At 37.4% G+C, this 26,185-nt stretch overlaps 1 protein-coding gene across 1 annotated transcript in view; it reads right to left on the reverse strand.

The window, feature by feature from the left end:
* ofcc1 (orofacial cleft 1 candidate 1) overlaps positions 1-6,345 on the reverse strand; it is a 70,779-nt gene extending 64,434 nt beyond the window's left edge. The window contains 3 exon segments of the mRNA NM_001122920.1: positions 122-188; positions 4,323-4,380; positions 6,294-6,345. Coding sequence (NP_001116392.1) covers positions 122-188; positions 4,323-4,346 — 91 coding nt within the window. The 5' untranslated portion in view covers positions 4,347-4,380; positions 6,294-6,345.
* Between the last annotated feature and the right edge of the window lie 19,840 nt (positions 6,346-26,185).

Below are 26,185 nucleotides of genomic sequence, written 5' to 3' on the forward strand. Positions count from 1 at the left end.
AAATAATTACAAATTGCGCCCTGACAAGCAAGAGCAAAATTTAGCCCAAAGCCATTTGTCTGTAATTAGTTAATTAATCCTTACACAAATTATGAGCAATAACTCATCAAGCAGGACTCACCCATCAGAAATTCAGCCGACTTGGATTTCTTCTGCTTAGGTTGCTGCAGAGCCTTCTGCTGTAACTTCTGGAGGGAAATTGTTAAATGAATAAATTAGCTGCAGAATGAAGATCATCATTTATGATCCGCAACTAACGCAGTATTTTAAATATGGGACGACACTGAAATGTCATTTAATTTACATCGCCGCTAAAGGGGTCAAGCACTAATTGAACAACAGGAGTGGAAAGGAATTTAATCATAAATAGATAAGAAAAGTTGACATGAATGTGTAATGAAGGTCACATTAAAATACTTCCTCATTGTATCAGAAATGAATAAGCAGCAAAACTGTCTCTTGTAAAATTGTGCATTTTTTACACAAGCTGCGTGAGAGCGCACAGGTTTGATGTGCAAAAGGCCATGCAAATTGTGACGCGTTTTGCACTTTTCACATTTGCATGAGCATTACCCATAAAGCCAATAATAAATAAGTAAAAATTGTTGTTGTTTTTTTAAAATAAAGTTTAGCTGTTTGGTACTTCTAAAAGTCCATTTGTGGTTTGAGAGGTTTCTTAATTTAATTAAAATGAGGCACAACTGCTGTATTTTTGAAACATCAACAGTACTTTGACTTGTAAAGACTGTTTGTCCTTAGCCAGAAGAAAATTGAACAAAGTCAGCATAAAGAGAACATTGTTTTCTTTTAAATTAAAGCTGCACTCCCACATTTCTCTTATTTCCGAGGACAAACAGAATTACACAAAGTTGGAGGTAAAAGGCGTAAGTAGTTGTTTTCATTATTGATGTGTTTACAGAAGAATAAACCATATAAAGGAGCTCTGATTCTCAAAGCGTATGGAGCTTTTTAAGCATCATTTTATGCAGATTTCTGTGATGAACTGTGCCCATGCCCATGAACAGCATGTATTTGTATACAATATTTAATTTCAAAGGCAAAATCAAGGGGCAGAATGTTTGGAGGGGGGCTTATTTCAGATTTAAATGACAGAGCAATTAAAATAGCAGAAGACTATTTCCAGTCCAATCTGGTAAGAGGAGTTTTTGTAAATCTGCTTTTACATTCAGCAAGCCCTACAGCAAGACATTCATTTATACCACAGAGATTAATGCTTATCTAATTGTAACTTATTTAAAAACCATTTTCTTTTCGACTGGGTACCAATCATTTTTTTTCTGACATGTACATAATGTGCAGAACAAAGATTTTGTGAGTAAAAATGTGGAAAAAGGTTCTTTTTCTTTCTTCTATTTTTCCACTTGACCAATGAAAGCTGTTTTGTGCAACTTTATGCAAACACCCAATACTCGTCAGGTGCTTAGTAGCAGAAATTGTAGAAAAATACATAAGATACTTTGTTTAATAAAAGAAAACTCACTGTTTGATTTTATAATATTCAATCTCTTTCAAAATTAAGCAATGCCATGTCCACTGCAACATTTTTCTTCTTAAAAATTCATAGCGACCTGTTAAAACATGTCAAAAGTCAATTACAATTCTTTACATGAAAAAGCGTATTAATTAATCTTTTTTTAATTCCATTTATTTCATATTTTATTTGTTACATTCATCAAACATTCTGTTCGTGCTTAGTCCTTTGCAGGGTCATGGGGGTCACTGACCTGTGTAGGGTGCACCCTACCTTTGCCCTAAATACCTGGGATAAGCTCCAGCAACCTCTGTGCTGTAGTCTTTTACTTTTTTTATCTCTACTGTTTTCTTTGGGAATAAAGAAATGTGAGTGAAAATCGCAGACAAGATTGCTAAGTTTTATTGCTATTTGTGTTTAACAGCATGAATTTTCAACACAAATATCATAAACACTTAGCTTTTATCTCTTTAATGTTGTGAAAAGTGACCTATTTTAAGGATGTATCATATTGTTGTTTGAAGCATGCTTTTTTGGATTTTTCTGTTTTTTTCCTGCACAGTTTTTTGCAAATCTGTGTCCCAAAAACCTTGTTTCTGAAAATGGAAAGTACATTAGCTCCATGTCTGGCAAATGCCAATAAGTCATCTGATTACTATGCGTGTATCTGTGCCAGTAAAAATTCAACTTAGTAAAACGCACAAGGGAAAAAAACGTGGCACGAGTAGAGTGCACACACCTCAGGCCTTATGCTCCCAGTTGCTGTCACTAAAAATCTAATCCACACACCACCATGTGAGCTTCTGTCTTAAGAGCTGAGGCAAGCGCATGATTCTCATCTTGCTCTCGAAACCCCCTCAGACTGTGACAGCATCCCTAGTCCAACCCAAGACTGCGGTTTGATGTGTCATAAGTGGATGCAACATGCAGATGTTGCACTTCCAAAATGATTGCTGCAGTTTAATCCTGAGGAGAAGAAGTGTCACAGAGGTTCATCAAACCAACTGGATGTTCAGAAGCAGAAACGACTGCTTGCTGCTTAAGAGCTGTGAAAGTAGTGCATTTGTCAACGGAGATGAACATTTTTAATGTTTTCCCCGTGAACAAAACATTTATGTGCCAAGAAATTTGGGTCCCTCATATTGTTGCTATATTTCCATATAAGTCTCTTATCAGATGCACATGCAGACAAATTAGGAGAAAATTTGTGGTCCCTAAATGCTTTCTCTTGTCATCTGAAGGCATCTACATGCACGAAATGCACAGACTTCTCCTTAAATCTCAAGAAATGCTTACTTAGCAGTCAAAATGAGAACAAAATCATTTTCTTAAAACTTTTATCTCTTCATTTCCTTTTAAATGTGATTGTTGTCAAAAGGAATAGTGCACAACAATGCTTTGTTCAGTTCTTATTGCGTTCAAAGGCATAGCTAGAAGGGCTTGGGGAAGACCGCTTGCTGCTCAGGGCTGGTGGGCACAGACCAGCTAGAGAGTGAATTTTGCATACTGTACGGATCATCGCCCAGTTCAGCCCAGTCACATTGAATCTACCATCAAGCAATTGTGCTTCATGAAACCGTCAACCCTCATTTACGTCTGCCTGTTTTCTTCCCCACACAGCTGTAAACAAGGCCCCAGCTTTGAGCTGTCCCCGTGTGTGCAGCTTACCAGGGGAGAACACACAGCAAAACCTCGCTTTCAATGATGCACTTGCTGCAGACAGACTCCAGAAAATCCATTGCAATTTTTAACATTAGAGGAAACAGTTTTTCAAGAAATTTGGGAGATCTTTTTTTTGTTTTGTTTTACTCTGTGTGAGGACCTGCCAACAGGCCTTTAAAAACAAAATTATATGTAAAAAGGCAAATACACACATTATTTTTATATAAACAAAAATATATTGAAAAGAGGCTTTACAAAATAAAATAATAAATATGTACATTCTAGTTATTTTTTTATGTTTTGATATTTTGTTTTCATCTTTTAACATATTCTAAGCATCATTGTCAATGAAATGTCATAGGAATAATGGCATCCTCTACAAAGCATCTTTAATGACTAAAGATAAGATTAGCAATTTGTTTCAAAGGCCTACAAAGGCAGGTTTACCCTTAAAATGCAAAAGCCTCGTAATTTATAGAGCCGCCATATATGCGCGGTAAATGTGACCCAACAAACAGTTTCTTCTAAACAACAACGGCATCACTCGGTGTAGACAGAAAACATAATTAGTATTCAGGCTTAATTAATCTACGCTGGCCCCCTTTAAGTGAATTAGTCAATTATTTATGCGTGTGTGCTCCTTTGATGCTAACAGATTATGTATGTAACTGGAAAAACCTTGGAAATTGACTTTGAAAACTTTATACTATGAAATGTCATGTACAAGCTTCTGCACTGACTTTGAAATGTCAATAAAGGCCCAAAAAGATCCAAACTGCCATTTATTTGCATATTGTTGCTAAATATCAACTTTTAGTGTGCCATTTAAGAAAACTGTGCATCTCAGTTTACAAAATCCAGGGAAAAATCCTATATTTTTTGTGTGATCTAATCTTTGCAACACAGGTCGGATCAAGGTCTTTGCAGAGATCATGGGAACTCCTCTGGATTTTCAAGAGGCTTTTTGTTTTTACCCTTGAGAACCAGGCTCTGGCCTCTGCACCTTTCAATCCCCATTCAAAATGCAGAGGCAGCTTGAAGGAATGCTAAATGTCAATGGTCAGATTTGGACCAGCACCTCCAAAGAGACGAAGAGATAGAGATACTAGCATTGACCTCTTTGGTTTTAGCTGGAATCTAATGAGACCCAAACAGGAAGTGCACTCACGCTGTCAGAGGTGTTCATCTCCATACGTCTGATCCTGATCTCTGACCATAAGCAAAGTCTGCAAAAAAAGTCATATATGTCAAAACAAAAGCACAAATAAAAGCTTAGGAATCCAAACTGTAGGTGAGGAGGGTTGTTTACATAAACCTTGCCTTTTTTCTAAAGTTTAGCACAAAAAAATATAAATTATGGTCTAATAACAGTTTTCTGTGCAGCACATACATCCTCATCCTCTTTTAATGTCTTCTCTCAGCTGATAGATTTTAAGTTGTTTACTGCATTTTAGAGAATAAAAGGCTAAAAACACTATTTATTAATGCAGATGACCTATTATTTATCCCCATTATTCAAATAGTTTATTCATTTGCATCTGATAAAGCACCATTTGGTGTTTTTATCATCTGTCCTATGGTAATTCACGTGGCTTGCACAAGTTTCTGCTGAAATAGCAAAACAAACCCCGGGCAAAATGTGAAAGATTATCCCATACCATGCGAACTTGGATGAAATGCTATACTTTTTCACACTGAACACAGCTCCACTGGGTGTGATTGAAAAACATGTAAAGCTATTGAATTTGTGGTTTGTATATGTGAAGGAAAATGAGTGTTGTAACAAGTGGGCCAGTGTTTTTGTAATTGTTTCAAATTACACTCGACGTAATAACTCTGTGAAAGCAGAGCCAGTGTGCGGTCCATTCATGTTAACAAGGCAAAGACCACTGGATATCCATGCACCTTATGATGGTCCACAAAAAAAATCTAATTATGTAAACAAATGGGTAAAGCAATGCTCTTTTCTTATATTCCCAGCTGTTTTTGTTTGTGCCAAATGCACCGGATCAACAGAAAAAAAAGCAATGATCTTATATAAGTACGATTTTGCAGGGTTTTTTGGGTAACACATCCTTTATTTAATAGTTTATTTGTTACTTCGTTGTGTTTGTTTTTCATCCTATTAACTATATTCCTGAGTTACTTAAAGAAATGTCTGTAAATGTTAGAGCATCTTTAACGCTGGTTGTAAAACTGTAATGCTGTGAAAGGGGCAAAAAAAAGTCTCATTAGCTGGTAAAAGTGCTTGCCTTCTGCCAAAGACTAAACAATTTAATTGCCAGCTCCATTGTAAACCTAACAAATGACCTAATTTGTTTTTGCTGAAGGTTTGTGCATTCTGTGAAACAAAGTGTGAACATTTCTGTTCTTTTAGGGAGAAACGTGGCAGATCTTAGTTGTTGCTCAACTAATGCTAATTTGCTGATGATGCGTGCAGAATATAAAAAAAGAACAAACATTGCTAACCCTTACTAACAGCAGAATTTTCTATGTAGAAACGTCTGAAAACAGATTTTTATCTGATTTTTTTTTTCTTTTTTTGAATGATTTTGGGCTTTTCTTCACTAGTCTTCACACGCATCATTTTGTACGTTTTTACAACTGATTTGTTTCAAAGTGAGAACTTTTGCACCATAGGACTTTAGGTATTATGCATTAATGATGCAAACATTACAACTACTGAAAACGATGCAAATCTTCATATTAAAAAAGTGTCTAACAAAAACATATTTATTTTAAATTTGTCTTATAGTGTAGTTAGTTTTAAATGTAAAGTAAATGTGTCATGTTTAATTGATTTGCAAGCATTTGAGAAAGACTTGTATTCCTTTAAAAAGAATGTTTAAAGATATAAGATATAACAATATACATCAATTTCAGGACTTTGTCACTGTTTTATTAACAGATTATTAACCGAACAGTATGCATGCATGAGATATTTCCTCCCTAAAGTGAGCATGTTTGAGCGTATGTCAGGATGCCAAAACGAGTCTCTTGGCTTTTTTGCATTTTATTTTTAGGTAATGTTCATTTTACTGCTTTAGAGCTTCTATTGCAGAAATCATCTTCCATGACCCACTGACTCACTATTCAATATTATTTTTTGCATGCATTTTAGGTCTGAAAATCAGGTTACCTTCTAATGAACGATTGTCCCCCCTTCGTGGTCAGCTATCACCGCAGTCGTCAAGGTGATCATGACGCACAACAAAACCAAACACACATGGTGTCAAATGACCCTCTCATGTTCACTCTCACTGACTGGAACTGAAGCGCATGAAAGGTTTGGGTAATTTGATCAGAGTTACTTCGGAGAAAAGTATCCTAAAAAATTTGAATAAACAGTTTGGGAAAAAAAGAAAAAGTTTGTGGCAACAGAACTTACATTTGTAAGGATAGAGTTTCATTTGCTTGGTGGTTTCATCAACTAAGCAACGTAAACTGCTTGTGTTTTGTGTGGAGGTGAATCATTAATGAGTTGTGTGGCGTGACTTCTCTTACACCTGTTCACCTGTTTCCCCAGAACACACAGATTTTACAAAGAAAAGGGCCGTCATTGTCAGCTCTCAGTCACAATGAACTTCCCCAAACTAAAGTTAAACCACTCACACTGCTTTGTTAACATCCATTATGCAGAACATGACAATTCACATAAAAGTACCCCCCATGCATTATTTAGAACTGCAGACAAATGTATTTCTAGGCAGAAGTCAGCTAAGCAAGCTTTCCGGCTGCTGTGAAGAATAGGTAGAGAATGCCCAGCGGATTGGTCTATTCATGTTTGGCATACGGCATATTAGCACTAATGCCCCCTTAAAACAGATCATGAGCTGCAGCTAATGCTTCCCTTAGAACAAAAAGTCAGTCTGGGCTTTATTTATGACTGGAAAGCCATCAGGCCATCAGTGGCCTTTTCAACTGAGGAAGGGCGATTGCTCATGTGTATCAGCAAAGAATGTTCCCTTTTATTTTTTATTAATTTTTTTGTGCAACTTTTCACTTGTAAATGTTTTTCCTGTTTTAAGGTTAGACTTAGAAACTGTTAACTAACAAGTGACCTGTGTTAACATTTTTCCTTGATTATTTCTACAAATCCTAAAGCAATCAGTGGTTAACAAGGCTCAACATTGCGTCATTAATACATGTTGTGGAGCATTCAAGGAGGTCTTTTTAAGACGACCACTGGGACGTTTTTTTTTTTTTGCTCATTAAGCTGGTTAAATGTAATCTGAAACAGTTGCCCACCGATTTGGACTTTGCATTTCGTGGGTAAGCTGTTGAAGATGGCAAATGCGATTAAACAGAGACCTAAATCTTCCTCTTATCCAATTAATTCTCAGTGTAGCCATGAGTGTGGCTAATGATGTTATCTTACCTAATTAACCTGTATAGGGATTCAACTCCAGGACAGGGGATTGTTCATCCTTCATCCAAGTGTTCATTATTATCATTACAATCATTATCATAAAGGGGGGCAACTTACTATGTTGGCCATTCCATCCCCATTAATCTAAATTGAGCCTTTTTCATTTTGAGGAGGGGGGATCCTTTGAGGTCATTTTTAATTATCACTAAAAGGATGGGAATTCTAGCAGATCAGTTGAGTTGTGGTCACAGCAACAACTGGAATCCCTCGAGTCCACACCACATGAATGTGATTTGGTTGTGTATGGCTGATGGGACGTTCTACTCGTGGAAGAACCTCGCCTCCATTTTCTGTCAGCGCTTCGATTGAGAGCTAGCTTCAACCTATTAACGCTGCATGCTTGGAGAAGATCAATGGCCTTCATTGGGCCATGTGTCATTAGTTAATCTTATACTTATGAGGGGTATTGACACACAGCTAATTAATCTCAGGTCCGGCTCTGGCTTTTATATGTTTCTTTAATTATGCACTTCATCTTAGTCTTTGCACAGCAGCAGGCTGGTACTTCATGATTGACACTTTGTCAAAGTTACTCGTCAAGTCTGACACTTGTGTTAGGTATCTTTAAATAATCCTTTATAATAAACATTGCATACGATTGTTCTTTCTTTTGAATGCATGTTTATACCGGCTTGTTTGATCGGCATCAGATTTTCTTTTGTTTTTGTTTTTTTTCAGAAAGTCTGCTTTGATTGGCTGATCTAAAAGCTTACCTGATCTCTGGTGGGAACCAAAGTAGAAAACTCAACAACCCCTAATAAACAAGACTCCCACTTTATTTGCAAGTGAACCTTGGTACAGTAAACAGACTGACCTTTCAGCAAACCAAAGAGTACAGAAAACAACAAAAAGAGATAAATTATGTAGTTATTTTGCTCTGAACAAAGCCTCTATGATCTGAAGAAGTGTAAATTATATAAAGTTGTATTTGATAATAATCTTACAATATATTATTGTTAGAGAATAAAAATTGTAACTGATATGGAATGGTCACAGGAATGTTGTAATAGAATAGAATACTATTAATACAAGATGATACAACACAATACAATACAATACAATACAATACAATAAGTGCTTCATTTACACAGTTTTTACAAAAAAGATAATAAGTAGCTCATTTAAAATGTGCTATATTTTGAGGCCTTTTTGGTTCACTTCAGCCTTTAGTTTTGTCTTAAGAGTGGAGTTTAAAATTCAAGAAAAAGGAAAGTGAAAGTATGCGAATGTAAGTTTTTCAAGATTCTCTGTCTAATCTTTAGTTTCTTTCAAACATCCTAATGTAAAATCAACCATAAAAGAAATATTTGGCGATAAAACTTGAGCACTCTGACTTCCCTATTTTTTTCCTAATTTTTATGAGCCATACCTCTAAAAAGGAAATACTTGTTTGGGTTCAAATTTGAATAAATGTGCATGTTTTTGGGTAAATAGTAAATGGCGTATACTTGTATAGCGCTTTTCTACCTACAAGGACAAAGCGCTTTTACCGTCACAGACCCATTCACCCAGTCACACACACATTCACACACTCATTCACACACTGGTGGCCGCTCCGCTGCCAAACACAGGCGCCCGCCTTGTGTATAAACTCATATGTATTACAAATCTGTGCTTTATTTGCAGCAGCTTTATAGTTGACAGCTACATGCTGATCAATAGTGTTGTGTATTAGCGCGCGGGTGTAGAGAAGGAAAGAGCACCTGAAGGTGACCCGGACTTTCCGGCACCACCTTAGGGCTCCAATAAGCTGCTCCTCAAATGTTGCTCTGCAAACCACAAATCTCCAACTTTTTGCCTGCTGCTGTTGGCTTGATTATTGTTTATAGATACAGCCGAGAATTAAAGCATGGCCTGCAGGCAGTATAATTATTTACAGCTGAAAACTCATATCATTACCAGCATGCTCCTAATTGCCAGAAGTAATATCAATGTTAGTTGATTAAGCAGATTTTTTTTTTCATCTTCAGTCTCCATAATGTGCAAAATTGCCTTCTATCAGCATATGGGGGTGACGATTTGTCTCAATACAGCTGTTCAGCTGGCTTTTTTTTTTTTTTTTTTGAACATTCAATCCAGAACGCTCTATTGTGGTATCTTAGGAGTGTCAAGATCGATTGCTCTGCTTTTTGTTGTTGGCTTTCAAGGTCAGAGAAAACATGAGAGATTTATCCTTCATTGCTCCAAAATAATAAAAGAAATGTTTTGCAATGAGTAGACACAGATGCGACTTACAGGAGCAACTGTAGACTTTGTAACCCCTGATGATGTCAGTGCATCAGAGACAGGCCAGAACAGTATAACTTTACATTTATGTTAACATAAAATGATTGATTAAAACAATTTTCTTTTTAAACTATTTTTTTTTACTCCATGACAGAAAGAAAGATTATTCCATTGATATTGCAACCCATGAAAGGAAAAAATAAACCTTGTAAACTACTTTAGTATCCACATGTAGATTACTCAGTATCCGTGTTTTCTCTGCAGTACTGTGAATACCATTTCTCAGAGGACAGGAATGTTGTGTCACAATATAAGGTACATTTTGCGATTCCGATTATGAAGGCCAAGGGTCAAAAGGTCATCAGTTCACTAAAAAACCCATCCGGATATGATGTTTTTCCATTTTAATATCACTGAAGCACTTGGTCAGTACTGAGTGGCATGTCTGCTTCCTATAGAATGAGCCTAATGAGTTGGGACGAGCTATTCAAGAAAGTATATTTTGGTATGACACTGAAATGTTAGTGTAATTATGTCAGAGGCGCATGAATCTGCTTGTCAGGCGTTGTTGTTTCTGGATGGTGTTTGCTTTGTTTCCTACTTTGACCATGGAGTGCATGCCGCCCTGTACGAATGAGTGACATCTTTTTAAAAGGTGTGCCACGAATTCAGTTCACTTCCATCAAACTTCAGAAGAGATGCTAGAGAAATAAACCTATTTTCAAAGACTTTCAGACAGCACTTCAAAATGCCACAGAATTGCCTTTTAATGTTTCATATCTTGGAGTAAAAAAGTGACGGGGCCCCAAATGATTGTGTTTATTAGGGAGTTCATCACCGGATCTCGTGGTTCTACGGTTGAAATTGTGCAGTGAAGTGGGATAATTGTTAAAAGGGCAATGCAAAGAGTGATTAAAAGTGGGCCTAGGGTCATCATTAGGACATGATTTCAGAGAAACGGAGAACAAACGAGAAGTGTCTGGGAAACCTCTCACTGACCATCTTGCATGCCTCTGATTCCAAATGTCAAAGCTTTATTCTGAGCTTTCTGACAGGCAGTGAGTCTGCAAGTTCAGGCACAAAACGCTAAAGGAAATTATACAATTGTTTGAATACATCTTTTTACTATTTTTTTTTTCAGCCATTTATTAGGAGATGCAGCAATGTCAAGGTCTTATGTTCTCTTTTAAAGAGCAAGAGGCCACAGGCTGGGATGTGTCAGCGGCTCACAGGATCCATAAGAACATGGAGTGTGATGGAGGTTTTAGTATGCCATGTGACTTGATAAAATAGACATTTTAAGGCTGGCGGTTTATGAAATAATGCATGAAAAGAGGGGGGAAAAAGCTGATGTGTTACACTATTACATATTTTCTTATAACATTTTCATCCTTTCATTTCTCTGATCAAAACTTATTTCTAAAGTAGATATCCTGCCAAAGACGCTTTTTAAGAGTGGAGCTTGATGTTTCAAGCTCCTCATTTGCAAAAAAGCAGGACAATTAAAATCCCCCTAGACTACTTTGGATTCCCTAGAGGTGATGTAATGGCATTGTAAGATTCCTGCTGCAGTAATAGCCCCATAAGTTACAGGAGTAATGGTTTCCAAAACTTCACAGCCGTTGGAGTGGCGTATTCAATCAGCCAGGGACTTCATAAATTTTATGATGGATGGTCAAAAACTTGACCTAGCAGCTGTCACTGAGCTCAACAGAAGAAAGCTAAACGTTTAGTTTTTTTTAAATACCAAATTATTGAGAATGAAAACCCTATTGTAGGCTTTACCCTTGTTTCAAGCCTTATTTTGATGTGAGAATAGGTGACAAAACTTAAATATGCAGTTGTATGTATGATTCTGTTGGTTAAACAGTGTATTTTAACCAGTGTGCCCCGAGAGATTGTCTGATGTGCCGTGGGAAATAATTCAATTGAACCTATTAGGTTTAAAAGCATTTACCACTGATAATATCAATTATGTGTTCTTTCAAACAAATTTTGCTGCAACTTAGGCCATTCACTCTCATTTTGGTTAAAAAATCTACCCCTGAACTGCCTCCGCCAATCACTCTTAGAGGCTTAATCATATATGTCATCAATCTAACCCAATTAAACGTAGTTAATGTCCTCACTTCCTTGTGCCGACATGGCTCATAAAGACTCAGTTCCAACAAAAATACCAGCTAAAGATCATAGCGGTGTAGCTTCAGTCTAAAAAGTGCATAAAATGATGAATCTCGGAGATGTGTCTGTCCAGCAACAGCACAAGCATTTTTTTAACTACATCTCCCATGATTCATTTGGCTTTTGTGACAGTACCTCTTAGTTTTTAACTTTTAACTTCTATAAGACCCAAAAAATGAAAAAATTTAACACAGTTATAAGAGTTTCCAAATATCTTAAAGAAATCAGAGATCAACAGTTCAGTTTTCCTTAAAGGTTTGCGTTGGAGCACAAAGGAATTCTTTGCAGGTGGAGATTCCAGTGTTTGGTCTAAGTTATCTCTTTAACTGAAACAGCTGGTTTCTAATAACGCCTGTTTGAAGGACAAATTCAATTTTACACCTCAAGCACTTTAGAAAAAATTGAAGTTAATTTTTAACATAAGTAATAACAAAATAAAAGAAACAGAATTAAGGTTAAGCTGCCAACAGACAAGTTTACCCAAAACTGAAATAAAAAATGCATTTTTTCCCACAAATACACTTATAAATATATTTATTTTTTTTGTTAAAGTTGCATTTAGACAAAATAATAATAATAAAATTAGCACAGAAATTATCATCAAGGTCCTGGAAGGACGTACCTAAAACAGATTATAGAGTTTTTCTGTTTAAATCTTTGGTTGCTGCTGCGGTTGTATTCTTTGTGATTTTTGTTAAGGAAACAGTGAACATTGAAAAACACTGAACTAAACCTTTTAAGACCCAATCAATTCAGCTATATTTGTATTTTCTTTCACAGCATGGCTGTTCATAGTTTCATATCATGTCCTATGTCATGAAACATCCAAACATCTTCATTAATTAAAAAAAATACAAATAAATAAATATTCCTTTAAAAAATATTGCCCAGCTTTAGAAAATGCATCCTCTCTGGTAACATTTTTTTTTCCAATAAAGTTTATATTGTAACAGTGGGAAATTATCTGGAAATAATCTCAATTATAAGGATAGAAACTACTTCACACATTTCTCTAAATGTTTATGGTAAACGTTTGAAGTGTAAATGTCCTCCGATCAACCCCGGTCAGCTTGTAGACATGCAACACTGACCCTGAACACAGTAGCCAGCTCATTTGACTATTCATAGACTCTGTGTCCTCTGCCTCTGCCTTTTAAGTTTTTAAAGGGTATAATGTTCACTCTGTGAGTTTAACCTAGATCTCTTTTGATCTTTTAATGATCTATTTCCTACAGTTAATGATTCAACACTCAGTTTACTACTGTGTGAGTGTACTGTTTAACACACAAGTGAAGCAAGGGCACTTTTAAATGCAGAAGTTAGCTGAAGTAAATGGACATTTTATCTCTGCCTTTATTCTGCAACATTTTTAAAAACCTGCATTTGTTTCAGTGAGGTAAATCCAGCTCCTTTCTGCAGCAATGGGGAAAAGTTAATTCCAATTATTATCACAATAATAAGCTGCTGCTAAATATGAAAAACTATATAAAAACATATATATATATATATATATATATATATATATATATATATATATATATATATATATGTTTTTATATAGTTTTTCATATTTAGCAGCAGCTTATTATTGTGATAATAATTGGAATTAACTTTATATATATATATATATATATATATATATATATATATATATATATATATATATATATATATATATATATATATATATTTATCATTATGGAAAGGAGTTTTGCAGTTGTTATCAAAAGAATATGAGGAATGTATTTCTTCATAAATCCACTAGATGATGAACTTTGCGAGGATTCTGCTCAAACCATGCTATAGTTTAACAGTTTCCTTTCATTTATTTCTTTTAAAATGTGAAAGTATTAACATCTTGCCTAGTAGATTAATAAAATAAGATCTCTTTTAAAGCCTTTCTTTTGTATTTCACTGGGAATGCCTCAGGCATCCCCTCATTAGGAGACTCATAATCCTTTAACGCTGGAGATGTTGCCAGCGACACCTAAAGAACACACGCTCTTTGACATAGCGTCACTCTTCGAGTGTTTATGCGATCAATGTGAATCAGCTCATTCCTATGCAGTAAAAAGTAGCTTTTTGCATTGGCCTTGCACTGATATGCAAAACATTACTGACACAAAGTTGCCGCTTTTCTCTGTGACAGAATTAGCTGATTGATATCAATTGTGTAAACACCTCACTACTGTAAAGCGCTGCATATCAGCACAAGGCTGAATTTGTCAGCTTTAGAATCCGCTGGATTTACACTAATTGCGTAAAAACGCTTGAAGACTTAGGGTAGTCGAAATAATGTCGACCCTGGAGAAAAAACTCTTGTGTTAAAGGGTTAAAAAACACTTTTTGTGACAAGTACTCATATATAGTTACGCCATAAGTAGCAATCCAACTTCCTTACAAAAGAGCCACACAAAAAAACAAAGCACTAACTAGTTTTAATGCAAGCAACTGTTGAGTTGTACGTTCCCGAGAGCCTAAACTGTAGAACATTTCTTTGCTGTTTGCACAGATATCTTTACTGACGCCATGACAGCAAACAACAATCCACAGGTGCAGACTTTCATAAATGGCAACAAAATCTCCAGTGCATGGGGACACTCACCTTTGCTGTGGGTTATACCGTAGTCTGAAATGAGCCCAAGCCACTGACCAGTCTTTGAGGGTGTGTTGGTGCAGGTGCCTTTTGTCCTTTGAAGGAAAGGAAGGAAAATTGTGGGGGGTCTTTTCTTTTTACCATGTTGAATTTTTAATGTTGAATTTTTACCATGTTCTTGTAGCAATTTTCTTAAGATTTAGGACATATATAAAGAAAATTAGGATTAAAACCACATTTCTGTGTATCTCTTTGAATCAGGAACACTGCTCCACTCCATTCTGATGTATCCACTTGTAGACAAAGAGATCAATAAGTCTTCATTTTCTTTGCCTGAGCTGGGATATCAAAACTAAACGGCTGGAAAGCTCCTATACTACCCGTCATTTTTGTTGCACGACTAAGGTTAGGTTGGGTTTGTGAGGGGCTGTGAGCTAGCGGGAGTGAGTGCAAACAAAGTGATGATGGGAAATGAGTGCAGGCTTACTCTTCACCAACAGTCCCCCCTGCAACTCAGAGCCAAATTTCTTAGGAGCTACTGGCGCTCTGCAGAAATTATGTCCTAGAAAACAAGTTTTTTTTGTTTGTTTGTTTGTTGTTGTTGTTGTTTTTTTGGGGGGGGGTTTCGGATAAAAATGGCGCAATCATGATTAAAAGATCACCTCTCATCATCCTCTTTGGACTTCAACTATAGATCATCTGTGACATCTATCGTTACAACGGAAAAATTGGGATCAAAAGCTAGAAGCCGTTACATGGTTGCTACATTGTCTTCAATACTGCTTGCTAAGTGAGCTGTACAAAATCTGTGCAGTAAAATCTCCAGCATAGGCTGTCTGTTGAGGAGACTAGGAGACAGTTTACTTAACAGCAAACTGTAAAGATAAATGTGATACTATGCCAACAAGATGACAAATTAAAATCTAAAGAATAAGCATAAAAAAAGAAGATTGATCCTAACAAATGCTGCATTTGTCCTTCTTCAGCAAGCTTGAATCATTGTCATTACCAATCAAAGTGATATTTTTACCCCATCTACAGTGTGCTATATACTGAATTGAAAAAAAAAGGTTTTACAATAGGTTTTGCTTTGCAATAAAAAAGTAAAAATACATAAGACTTTGAGTGAATCTTTTTGACATACAGACAATCTATTATCTGCCTTAAGAAAAGTTTTGTTACATGAGTTGTTGGTTTAGCTGTGCAGATTTGAAAGGGCTCACACCTGAAATGTGTAGTAGCTGGATTTTTAACAATGGAGTCTCAAAAGTCTTCAAATCTGCAGACTTTGTTGGTTTGCTTTAGGATGAATAGCATGTTTATTCAGAGATGAAAAGTACATAAAAGGAAATATTCAATACTAATGCTATCCAGGCACGTTTTCTATGGCATACTAGTTGTATGGTGTCCTAAAGAAAATCAAATTTCAGCCAAAAACTATCTAAAATTCATGAGAAAATGATTTACATTTACGTAACAAGTCTAATTATATTAAAGCTTACAAACAACTTATTTAACCTCAAAATCAAGTTAAAAGGAAACTTATTAAATTGCTTCCAATTATCATGCATTTTGAGTGACATCTTTCTCCTTAGCTTTTAGTCATTTTAATAATCCTCCTTCCCTTCTCATGAGTATAAATTTTCCTCCAAATTGTACCGTCAAAGCTGAAGGCAGTCATAACAAGATTCTGACATGACTGAATATTAAATGTGGGCCTATGTGAGCCAAATATAAGAGCTCAATATCTTAAGCACATGAAGTTATGAACAGAAGCACAACATCCTCTGTTGTATAAAAGTCATACATTGCTTGCAGGCACCAAAACACAAAAGATGTTGAGCAGTGAAGGTTTTATGAAACAAGATTGGAGAGTGTCAAATTGGTAATTAGCCTCTACATTGCAAATGAGCATTACAGTCTTGCTTATGACATTCCTCTCTGGTCCCCAAAGCCTCTTCTATTAATTTAGCTCTAAGGGGCCATCCATAAACAGAAAGAAAAAGCTGTTAGCCTAAACGGCGAGAGCAAATGAGAGACTGACTAAATATGCCGAAGATAACAGAGATAGTGAAACATTCAATACACAAATTATATAGAGGAGACAGAAGAAGCTATATGAATAGATTAGTTTTCTGGAATAGTAACAGTGTAATTCTGTACATATTGTCCTGTATCACCTAGGAAGGAGTCCTAAGTATTTGTAAATCCACGTGGAGTTGTAGAGCAGTTAACCAGTATGAGGAAATCTGCCCACATCACTCCTGTACTCAAATTGTAACCAGTTAAATGCAGAACTGATTTTAAAGTGAGGCCTAAATAACGGTCAGCTCTCCTAGTATGAGTCAAGCAGGCCCATAAGGTTTGCAGAATACAGTCAGATGGTACAACCTTTAGGCAGAACCAGCAGAATTGGTTTTCTCTGCAATGCTGCACACAAATAAAAACAGATTCCTAAAGTATTCAAACGAGCTCCAAGTTTAAATTTCCAACTTTCAACTTTGCTATGTTTTGGTTCCTTTGTTTGACATGGTGCACCACTTTCACTGTTCACCTTTCACAGTCTCGCTGTTTTGCAGATATTTTTCAGTGGATGGGTTTTTATTATAGCGAATTGTGTTCCGCGTCCTGATTGGACTTCTTTTTCTGCAAAGATTTGAACTTTGAGTGTGTTTCAAAAAAGAGAAAAGTGTGAAGATGTTAATATTCGGTCTGAGAAAAGTGTATATAGTGAGTACCTACTGCACCACGGTTATTTTTTGGCACCTACTTACTTTACAAACGATGGACCACTGTACCTCTTACAGGCCTGTTATTGTTTCTACCTTCTGTATTGTGGTCGATAAGATGAGAAACTTTCTCTTTACCTTGGAGACCCAGGTTTAACGCTTTATTTATAATGTGTTGCATTTCAATGCAAGGATGATATGCAACACAGCGTTTTCCCTTCGTCAGCATCAGCTGATTCACGTTGATTGTGTAAATGGTATAAAAGTTACAAGAGGTTGAAGAGCGTGTGTTATGTAAATATCATTGGCAATATTTCCAGTATTAAAAGGTAAATATGCAGGTGTATAGACTTTATTATCGGTTTTACCACTTTTTAAAATTGATTTGCTTCTGTAAAAGACTATGATTTTCTTTTACTTCCTTTGTGCATTAATCATATAAATAAAGCTGCCTATCTTGATTAAAATCAGACTATGAAGCTCCCTTATCAAATTTTTTTTTTAAATTATTTTAGAAGATGAAGACATTTTCTGACAAACAGTTAAGTGAAAAAGCAAAGCATTCATTTAACATATTTGTTGTCATAAGTCTTTTTAAAGTTAGCTGGAAAAATGTTGGTTTTGCCCCTGGGCAACTCTGAATCTATTTTAAATGTAGTTCTTTTTGAGACGATTGTGCTTAAAAATATTTTTTTGCAATTAAAAAATAAAGGTGGTGTGTCTTTTGAATATTGATAAGTCTGTGTCAGAAAATATGAGATAAATATGCCTCCATTGTTCACATGTAATTACAGGTGTACTTCTAAGCTTAGTTTCTTTTCGGGTATAAGACAATATGGTTGCATGGTATTGACTTAATTAATCACATATAATATTCTGTCTCCTGGCTTCAACTGAAATTGCTCTGAACTCTGGGAAGTCGACTTTCCGTTATGAGGACAATCTCCCGCCTACAAATTCATTCAGCCCTCTGGTTTTCTGGCAAAAGAACAAGTGCAGCCCATTACTAGCTAATGAAAGGAAGTAAGACAGAAACTTCCAAATTAATTTATGGTAGAACACACCTTACAGGTAACTAACTCAAGCTTAATGTAATTACTCCAGAAACCATAAATGGGTGTAATTGAGAAAAACCCTACAGCACACAAGGATAACAAATGGCAATTTAATGGAAGCAGTGAAAGGCGTCCGATTGATGTGAGAAGGAGAGCCTTCTCAGAGATAGCCCATTCTTGTACATCTCACCAACATTGGCATCTCTGCTGCCCTGTGCTTGCCCTCTCCTAAGCATGGCAGTTTTATTCAGATGAGCCAGCATTAGCCCTAAGTGCTCTTTACCCCTCAAATTCTACCATTTCACAAATTAGCCAATTTCCTACATTAGATGCTAGCCTGTGGCTAAGGTGAAAAGGTCAGCTATGGTAAATATGAGGTTCAAGGCTGCATTTAAGGGGATTAATAAGCGTTCCTTCAACAGCACTTAAATCACGTGTGCAGCAAGCTTTGACAAAGGTGTGGTCCTTGCTGCTCTGGATGCACTGTGGTCTCATCTCACCTCAGCATTGAACTATGAGATGTAAAAGCCATCTCTGCATTTGCAGTGGCCTACATAGTGGCCTAAATGACCACTGCACGGTTTAATGCAACAGACGAGACAGCAATAGGGTTTTACTCTTCCGACGGCATGGACTGAAAGATTGTCAACCGTTCAAAGTGGGATGGAAACAGAATGAAAAAGAAGTGTGGGGGACTCTCGCATCTATGCTCTTCCACTCCATCAAGTATGCACCAGGGCAGACGGGCATATGGGTGATGCTACATTCTTTAAAGGGAGTGAAGCAAATTCCTGACCCACCCTTCCCCTCCCCACTTTCTGTCTCCCGCCCCACCGTTCACAAATTGCCTGTTCAAATGTCAGTCCTTCTTTTTATCAAACAAGTCCATTGTCTGCCAATTCATGGGGGCAATGACAAGAAGAGGCTAGCAAAATGTGGGAGCAACCATATATATATGTGTGTGTGTGTTTGTGAATGCTCATGTTGTATTGTGGATGTCGTATTAGCTGTCAGCCTTTGCTAACATGGGGACCCACAGTCAGACACAGCCAAAAAAATCAATATAGCTTTCAGTGGTCCTGACCTACATATAGTGAGCTACTGACTGCCCACTGAAGACTAGTTTGTTGCAGTGAAACTGTAAATCTTTAAAAGAAAAATGTGCAAATTATGTTATTATAAGAATGTCTTTTTCACATGAGATAAAAATAAACAAAATGCATCATATTTGAGTTTTCTTTTGTGTGTAAGTGCACTAACACCCTTACAGTTTGTGTGCATGTGTGTGATGATATGCATGACTACAAGTCTGAACATCAGGCCCGTGTGGGTGTTGAGTTCACACAAGCCCTTCCTGCTGCCTGACTTCACTGTCACTGATTGCAAGCGACGCAGAGCTAATAAAAGAGCAAAGCTGACTGTCAGCAGTGATTAGGCTGCTTACACAGACAAGACAAAAAGAGGGGTGAGCGTAGCGGCATTAGCTATGGTCATTAAACAACTTGAGTCGAGGAGATTTTCAGACTAACCTGGTCTATTAAAGGGGAGGCCAAAGGAGCACCGACAAACTTTTGACTGTTTTGGCAAAATATTTTACACTAAAAATCCCTCCCATTTGGTACATTTCAGCATACATCAGCACAAGTTTTCATTGCTATTACTAAGCTTTTCTTAATGTTTTTAATGTTATTACAAAAAGTGCTAAATCTTTGAGTCAACTGACAGATTTAAGCTTAGAGGGATGCTCATGTGCAAAGCAACAAGCTGCGGTTTGCCACGAGTGGCCTCTGAGATGAAATGGAAGCTTAAAACAGGATCATTTGATGACAACATGGATTATGTGAAGGAGAAATCATGCATAGACAAGAAGAGCTAAGGAAGAACAAGAGTGGTACGCACTACGATCACAACAGTCAGAGACTCATCAGCTTAATGCATCATGTTTGTCTGGAGAAATGTCATCTTCATCTCACCTTGATTTGAAGTCAAAATTACTTCTTTATGGTGTTAATATTTGCTTTGAGGGCATCAAGCATGTACAGGATTAATTAGTACTTGAATCACAAAATAAAACACACACAAAAACAATATAGACTCAAGTCACAAATTATTTATTTCTGTCTTAACAATCATTTTTTTCAAGTGCCTAAAAGGTAAAAAAGCGATGAATGAATAAACAGATGAAGAGAAACAGGGACAGACACATGGAGGTAATTATTAGTGACCTGAAAGCCCAGACAGGAGGCTGTAAAAACAGCAGTTAGACCTGCATGTGTGAGTTCTTAGGAAAACATCTGAGTTGTAAATGGAAGGCTATCTTAATGTAACACTTTTTTCTCAAAAATCTTTACCCTGACAATTTATGTGTTAGAGTCTACCTGATGACACAAACTCAATGGTATTTGGACAGGCTGAGCACTTACATACATTAACCTGATGGCTGCGAAAAGAAATAATCGCCCAAATATATAAATTTAGAGAACATTTTGAGTATTGCATCTGAGTAACCTGGTTTGAAATGTTAAGACGTTTTATTCTGTGCCTGTGCAAACTAACCCAAATAAAGTACCGGTAAAAGAACACTGCTGAAATTTCAACTTTTCTATTCTTTCACTTATAAATTTGGTAATAAATGTATGATCTATTGCATTTTGATTAAAGATTAAAGTTGTAAAAAAAAAGGTTCTGCACAGAGACATTGTGAAATCCTTTTGTTGAATGCATAAAAGTTACAGTTGGCTTATTCTTTAATAACCGAGTCTGTCAAGCTGCTTTGAAATCTTTCTTTTCTCCTGATCTGATCGACTGCAAACGAGCATGCACATGCAGGAATGCAAGAAAGACGCAAACGCAATTAGAAGCAATATGATGCAAGCCCACCATCAAACCCACACTCACATAAAAACAAAACTCATAAAGGGATAGACATGTGTATGCACGTGCTCATACGTGCACTCACACTGACTCAAAGCCTGTTTTTTGTTTTTTTTGGTTTTTTTGAAGCAGGGCTATCCCATAAGCCTTGTGGCGAGACCAAGACTGACAAGTGTGCAAAAACTTTGTGTCATGGACTGTGAGCAACTGGAACTGAAAAACATAAAAAGATTTGTGTTCTTGAGTTTAGTTATAATTGTGCTGTAGTATAATTGTTTTGTTTTTTTCATGTAATCCTGCAATAGACATTAATTAACTTTGTGTGTGGGTCAGGTCTGTTGGCCCTACTTACTTACCTTTGAAGGTCTAATTTCTCTCTTTAGCCTCTGCAGGTCACTCTTTCTGAGAAAAGGACAGAAGCCTTCCCCCCAACTCTGTCCTCCACGCAGACCCCCCACACCACCACCACCAAAATGAAGTTTCCAAGGAGGAGTTTAGATGTTCTGCTCTGTAGCAATGTTTTACTACGACCTTATTTAAAAGGCAACTGCAGTTGCAGTCATGCTTGTAGATGTTTTGCTTGCTTTATTCAAAAAGAAGATGGCTCAAACAAAATCTGTGTCCTCTTCACGCACACACAGCAAAAAAGGGTGTAACTGCTTCTTTTTACTCCAAAAGAAAATATGAAAAGAATTCAAAGTAGACTCTGATATTATTTGAGACAGTTAGGCTTAGATTTGAGAAGAGAGATTGAATATAGCAAAAAAGGAAAGAGTCATTACAATAACATGTTTAGTTCTTCTATGTAATTGCAATCTGACACTGTTCAGAACCTCTGCAGGGAAAGCAACCATGAAACGTCGCTTTACATCAAATTAAAAGTCCTAACGCATCTGCACTAAGCATTACCGCTGAGGTTAAACACTCTGCACTTGTTAAATGGAGTGCCCAACATTGAATAACACTGGGATTTCATCAAGAAAACTAGATAATTTAAATGTATAGCAAGAACAATTGGATGGGAACCCTTATGAATTATAACTTAGCAAAAATATGCTTTTAAAAATCAAGCTTTGCTTTTTTCCTATTTGCCTCTTTAATACTTTCAAGGAAAAAACTAAAATTGAGGAAAATTGGTCAATAAAACACAAACTGACACAGATAAAAAAAGCAGGGAAAACACACTCATACACAGGCACACTTAATGTAGTCATACTCTCACAGCTCATATTTTATCAACATTCCTTTTCTGCGCCGCTCCACATGCTCAGCAGATCAATACAATTATCTTTTGTTCTTGAGATCTTTTGTTCTCGTGTTTTCTTTCCCCAATAAAAATCGAAATGTATTTTTATATGCCGAACACACAGCAGCAACATGTTCAATGACAACACGGCATCTTGGGAATGAGAAAAGTCTTCGTCCCGGCAAACAAATGCATGCATGCTATTTTCTGCTCCTCCAAGATCAGATATTTGGGGCAAGGTGTTCACAGTTTCCTTGTGGGTCTCTCGGGGGAGTCGTGTTTTGTGCTTCGTCTTCGGTCTGAGATAAATGAAAACCTTTTGACTTTCCCTCCAAGGAGAAAGTGCAGTAGGGAGGAACTGTGAGCTATGCTGAGCAGAACGGAGGATGCCTCCAACCTGGAGAGAAAAATAAAGAGGGGGAAACATTAATAAAACAATTTCTGCTCATTAAAATGTAGCTCAGCTTTCTTTTTTTTATTTGTCACTGAAGAACCTGCACGTCACTTTAGGTGGGAATGATTAGACATAGCAGCCTTTGCAACACCGGCATATTGTTGCATGTTTTTGTCATTACTCAATGTCACTTTTTTATGACATTCCATAATGTCACATATTTGCCTGTTGAAATAATCATAACAGTTGTATATTGTCAGTAATGTTTTTAATACTTTCTTACTTTCCGTTTTTATTTTGTATTGATAACTGTGCCATGGATATTTTTTTACAGCAATACTGAAGGAATACAATCCCTTTGTGTGACTTTTTTTTAAATATAAATTTGAAGCACTTTTAGGTCCAAGTACTTACAAAAATTTAAACCTGAGTCAAAATGTCATTGTATGTGAGGTTGCTTACCATTGACATCTATACTGCACAACTGTTTATATATTTGTTTTCCCCCTTCTATCCATCTTCCTATCACTTTATATTAGTGTAGCTCTTGAAAAAAAAAGTCTGAAAATGAGGTGGTGAACTGATTTAAATTGAACTAAAGTAGAGGAGGACATTTAAACAAACAATTGAGAATTTTCGTCAGACGTTGCCCACAAAACCAGATTTTTTAAAATGTCCGTTTTACATGTTTGATCATATATGATTTTGTCAATAATTCAGTCCTTCAGAAACGATTGACAGATATTTGTCTTTTAAAAACTGTGTCAAATGGTCTCAAAGCAGTTGTTCAGGGCCCACTCAAACAATGAGAGCGAAGAGCTTAGCATTTGACCCAATACCCATTAATAGTGGAGTTTCCCACGGCTCCATACTCTTCCCAGTATTATTCAAGGTGGACCTTATTAAATTGAGCTGAGGGTAAGTTTCACATTCACTTCTATACCAATGATATAATGGTTTACACAGCTTCAATAACGTCCAAAATGCCTACTTTGTTAAAATGTAACTGTGAAAACGAGCAAAACTAAATACTAGTTTGTTTGTTTTTTCGTTATTTTTCTCTCTCCAGAAATTGCACTCCTGATGATATTGTGATCCAATTTGTCAGGTTCTGTAAGGTATCTTGGCATTTGGCTAGGCTCCTCACTTTTTTGACCCCATGGCTGGAGCTACCCCCCTCCAAGTCTAGTCTAGCGTACCAAGAGTACCCTAGACTTTTATGATGTAAAATCATGCATCGCTATTAAGGCTTACAGCCACATGTTATACAGTAAGTGTAGATGCTTCGTGTTGCAATCTAAATAAGATAAGGGTATTATGTCTGGTGTGATGAACTGTGACAGCAATGCATTCATATATCCAACAATCTGATGAAGTTTTCAAGCCTATGTTAAGCATTGTTCCCAGCTCTTCCAAAATCTTAGTGGTTGTGTGCAAATACTACCACTTGGTGTCCACCAATCATAATGTGTTTTTGTTCTTTTCTCATGGCGATTAGGTCTAAAAAAATATATATATATATAAAAAAAAAAAAACGCCCCTCTCACCCTCCGCAGGTGGTTTCTCCTCCAAGCTCGGGTCCTCTACCAGAGGCCTGGGAGCTTGAGGGTCCTGCGCAGTATCTTAGCTGTTCCTAGCACTGCGCTTTTCTGGACTGAGAGGTCTGAGGTCTTTCCAGGTATCTGTTGTAGCCACTCCTCCAGCTTGGGGGTTACTGCCCCGAGTGCTCCAATTACCACAGGCACCACTGTCACCTTCACTTTCCAGGCTTTCTCCAGTTCTTCTCTGAGTCCCTGGTATTTCTCCAGTTTCTCATGTTCCTTCTTCCTGATGTTTCCATCGCTTGGCACTGCCACATCCACCACAACGGCTTTCCTCTGTTCTTTATCCACCACTACAATGTCTGGTTGGTTTGCCATTACCATCCTATCAGTCTGGATCTGGAAGTCGCACAGGATCTTTGCCCTCTCATTCTCTACCACCTTCGGAGGTGTTTCCCATTTTGACCTTGGGGTTTCCAGTTCATATGCTGCACACATGTTCCTGTATATTATTCCAGCCACTTGATTGTGGCGCTCCATGTATGCTTTACCTGCCAGCATCTTACATCCTGCAGTTATGTGCTGGATTGTTTCAGGGGCCTCTTTGCACAGCCTACACCTTGGGTCTTGTCTGGTGTGGTAGATCTGAGCCTCTATCGCTCTGGTGCTCAGGGCTTGTTCCTGAGCTGCCAGGATGAGCGCTTCAGTTCTGTCCTGTAGGCCAGCCCTTTCTAGCCATTGGTAGGACTTCTTGATATCAGCCACTTCAGTTATGGTCCGGTGGTACATCCCATGCAGGGGTTTGTCCTCCCATGAGGATCTGTCCTCCAGCACTGTGTCCTCTGCTCTCCATTGCCTGAGACATTCACTGAGCACACTGTCATTTGGGGCCTTGAGCTTGATGTACTCATGCATCTTGGATGTTTCATACTGGATAGTGGCTTCTACACTCACTAGTCCTCGGCTTCCTTCCTTGCGGCTAGCATACAGTCTCAGTGTGCTGGATTTGGGATGGAACCCTCCATGCATGGTGAGGAGCTTTCGTGTTTTAACATCCGTGATCTGTATCTCTTCCTTTGGCCATCTTATTATTCCTGCAGGGTATCTGATAACTGGCAGTGCGTAGCTGTTTATTGCCCGGGTCTTATTTTTGCCATTGAGCTGGCTTCTCAGGACTTGCCTTACTCGTTGGAGGTATTTAGCTGTTGCAGCTTTCCTTGTTGCCTGCTCCAGGTTGCCATTTGCCTGGGGAATTCCAAGGTACTTGTAACTGTCCTCGATGTCTGTTATTGTTCCTTCTGGGAGTGAGACCCCTCCTGTGTGGACTACCTTGCCTCTCTTTGTCACCATCTGGCTGCATTTCTCGAGCCCGAATGACATCCCAATGTCAGTACTGTAGATCCTGGTGGTGTGGAGCAGGGAGTCAATGTCACGCTCGCTCTTAGCATATAGCTTGATGTCATCCATGTAGAGGAGGTGACTGATGTTGGCCCCATTTCTGAGTCGGTATCCATAGCCAGTCTTGTTGATTATTTGGCTGAGGGGGTTCAGACCTATGCAGAACAGCAGTGGGGACAGAGCATCACCTTGGTATATCCCACATTTGATGGACACTTGTGCAAGTGGCTTCCCATTGGCTTCAAGGGTGGTTTTCCACAGCTTCATTGAGTTTCCTATGAAGGCTCTTAGAGTCCTGTTCATGTTGTACAGCTGTGTGTGGCATTGAGTCATAGGCCTTCTTGTAATCAATCCAGGCTGTG

This window comes from Oryzias latipes, chromosome 20 (genome assembly GCF_053564925.1).
Source record: "Oryzias latipes strain Hd-rR chromosome 20, Olatipes_Hd-rR_3.1".
Lineage (NCBI taxonomy): Eukaryota > Metazoa > Chordata > Actinopteri > Beloniformes > Adrianichthyidae > Oryzias > Oryzias latipes.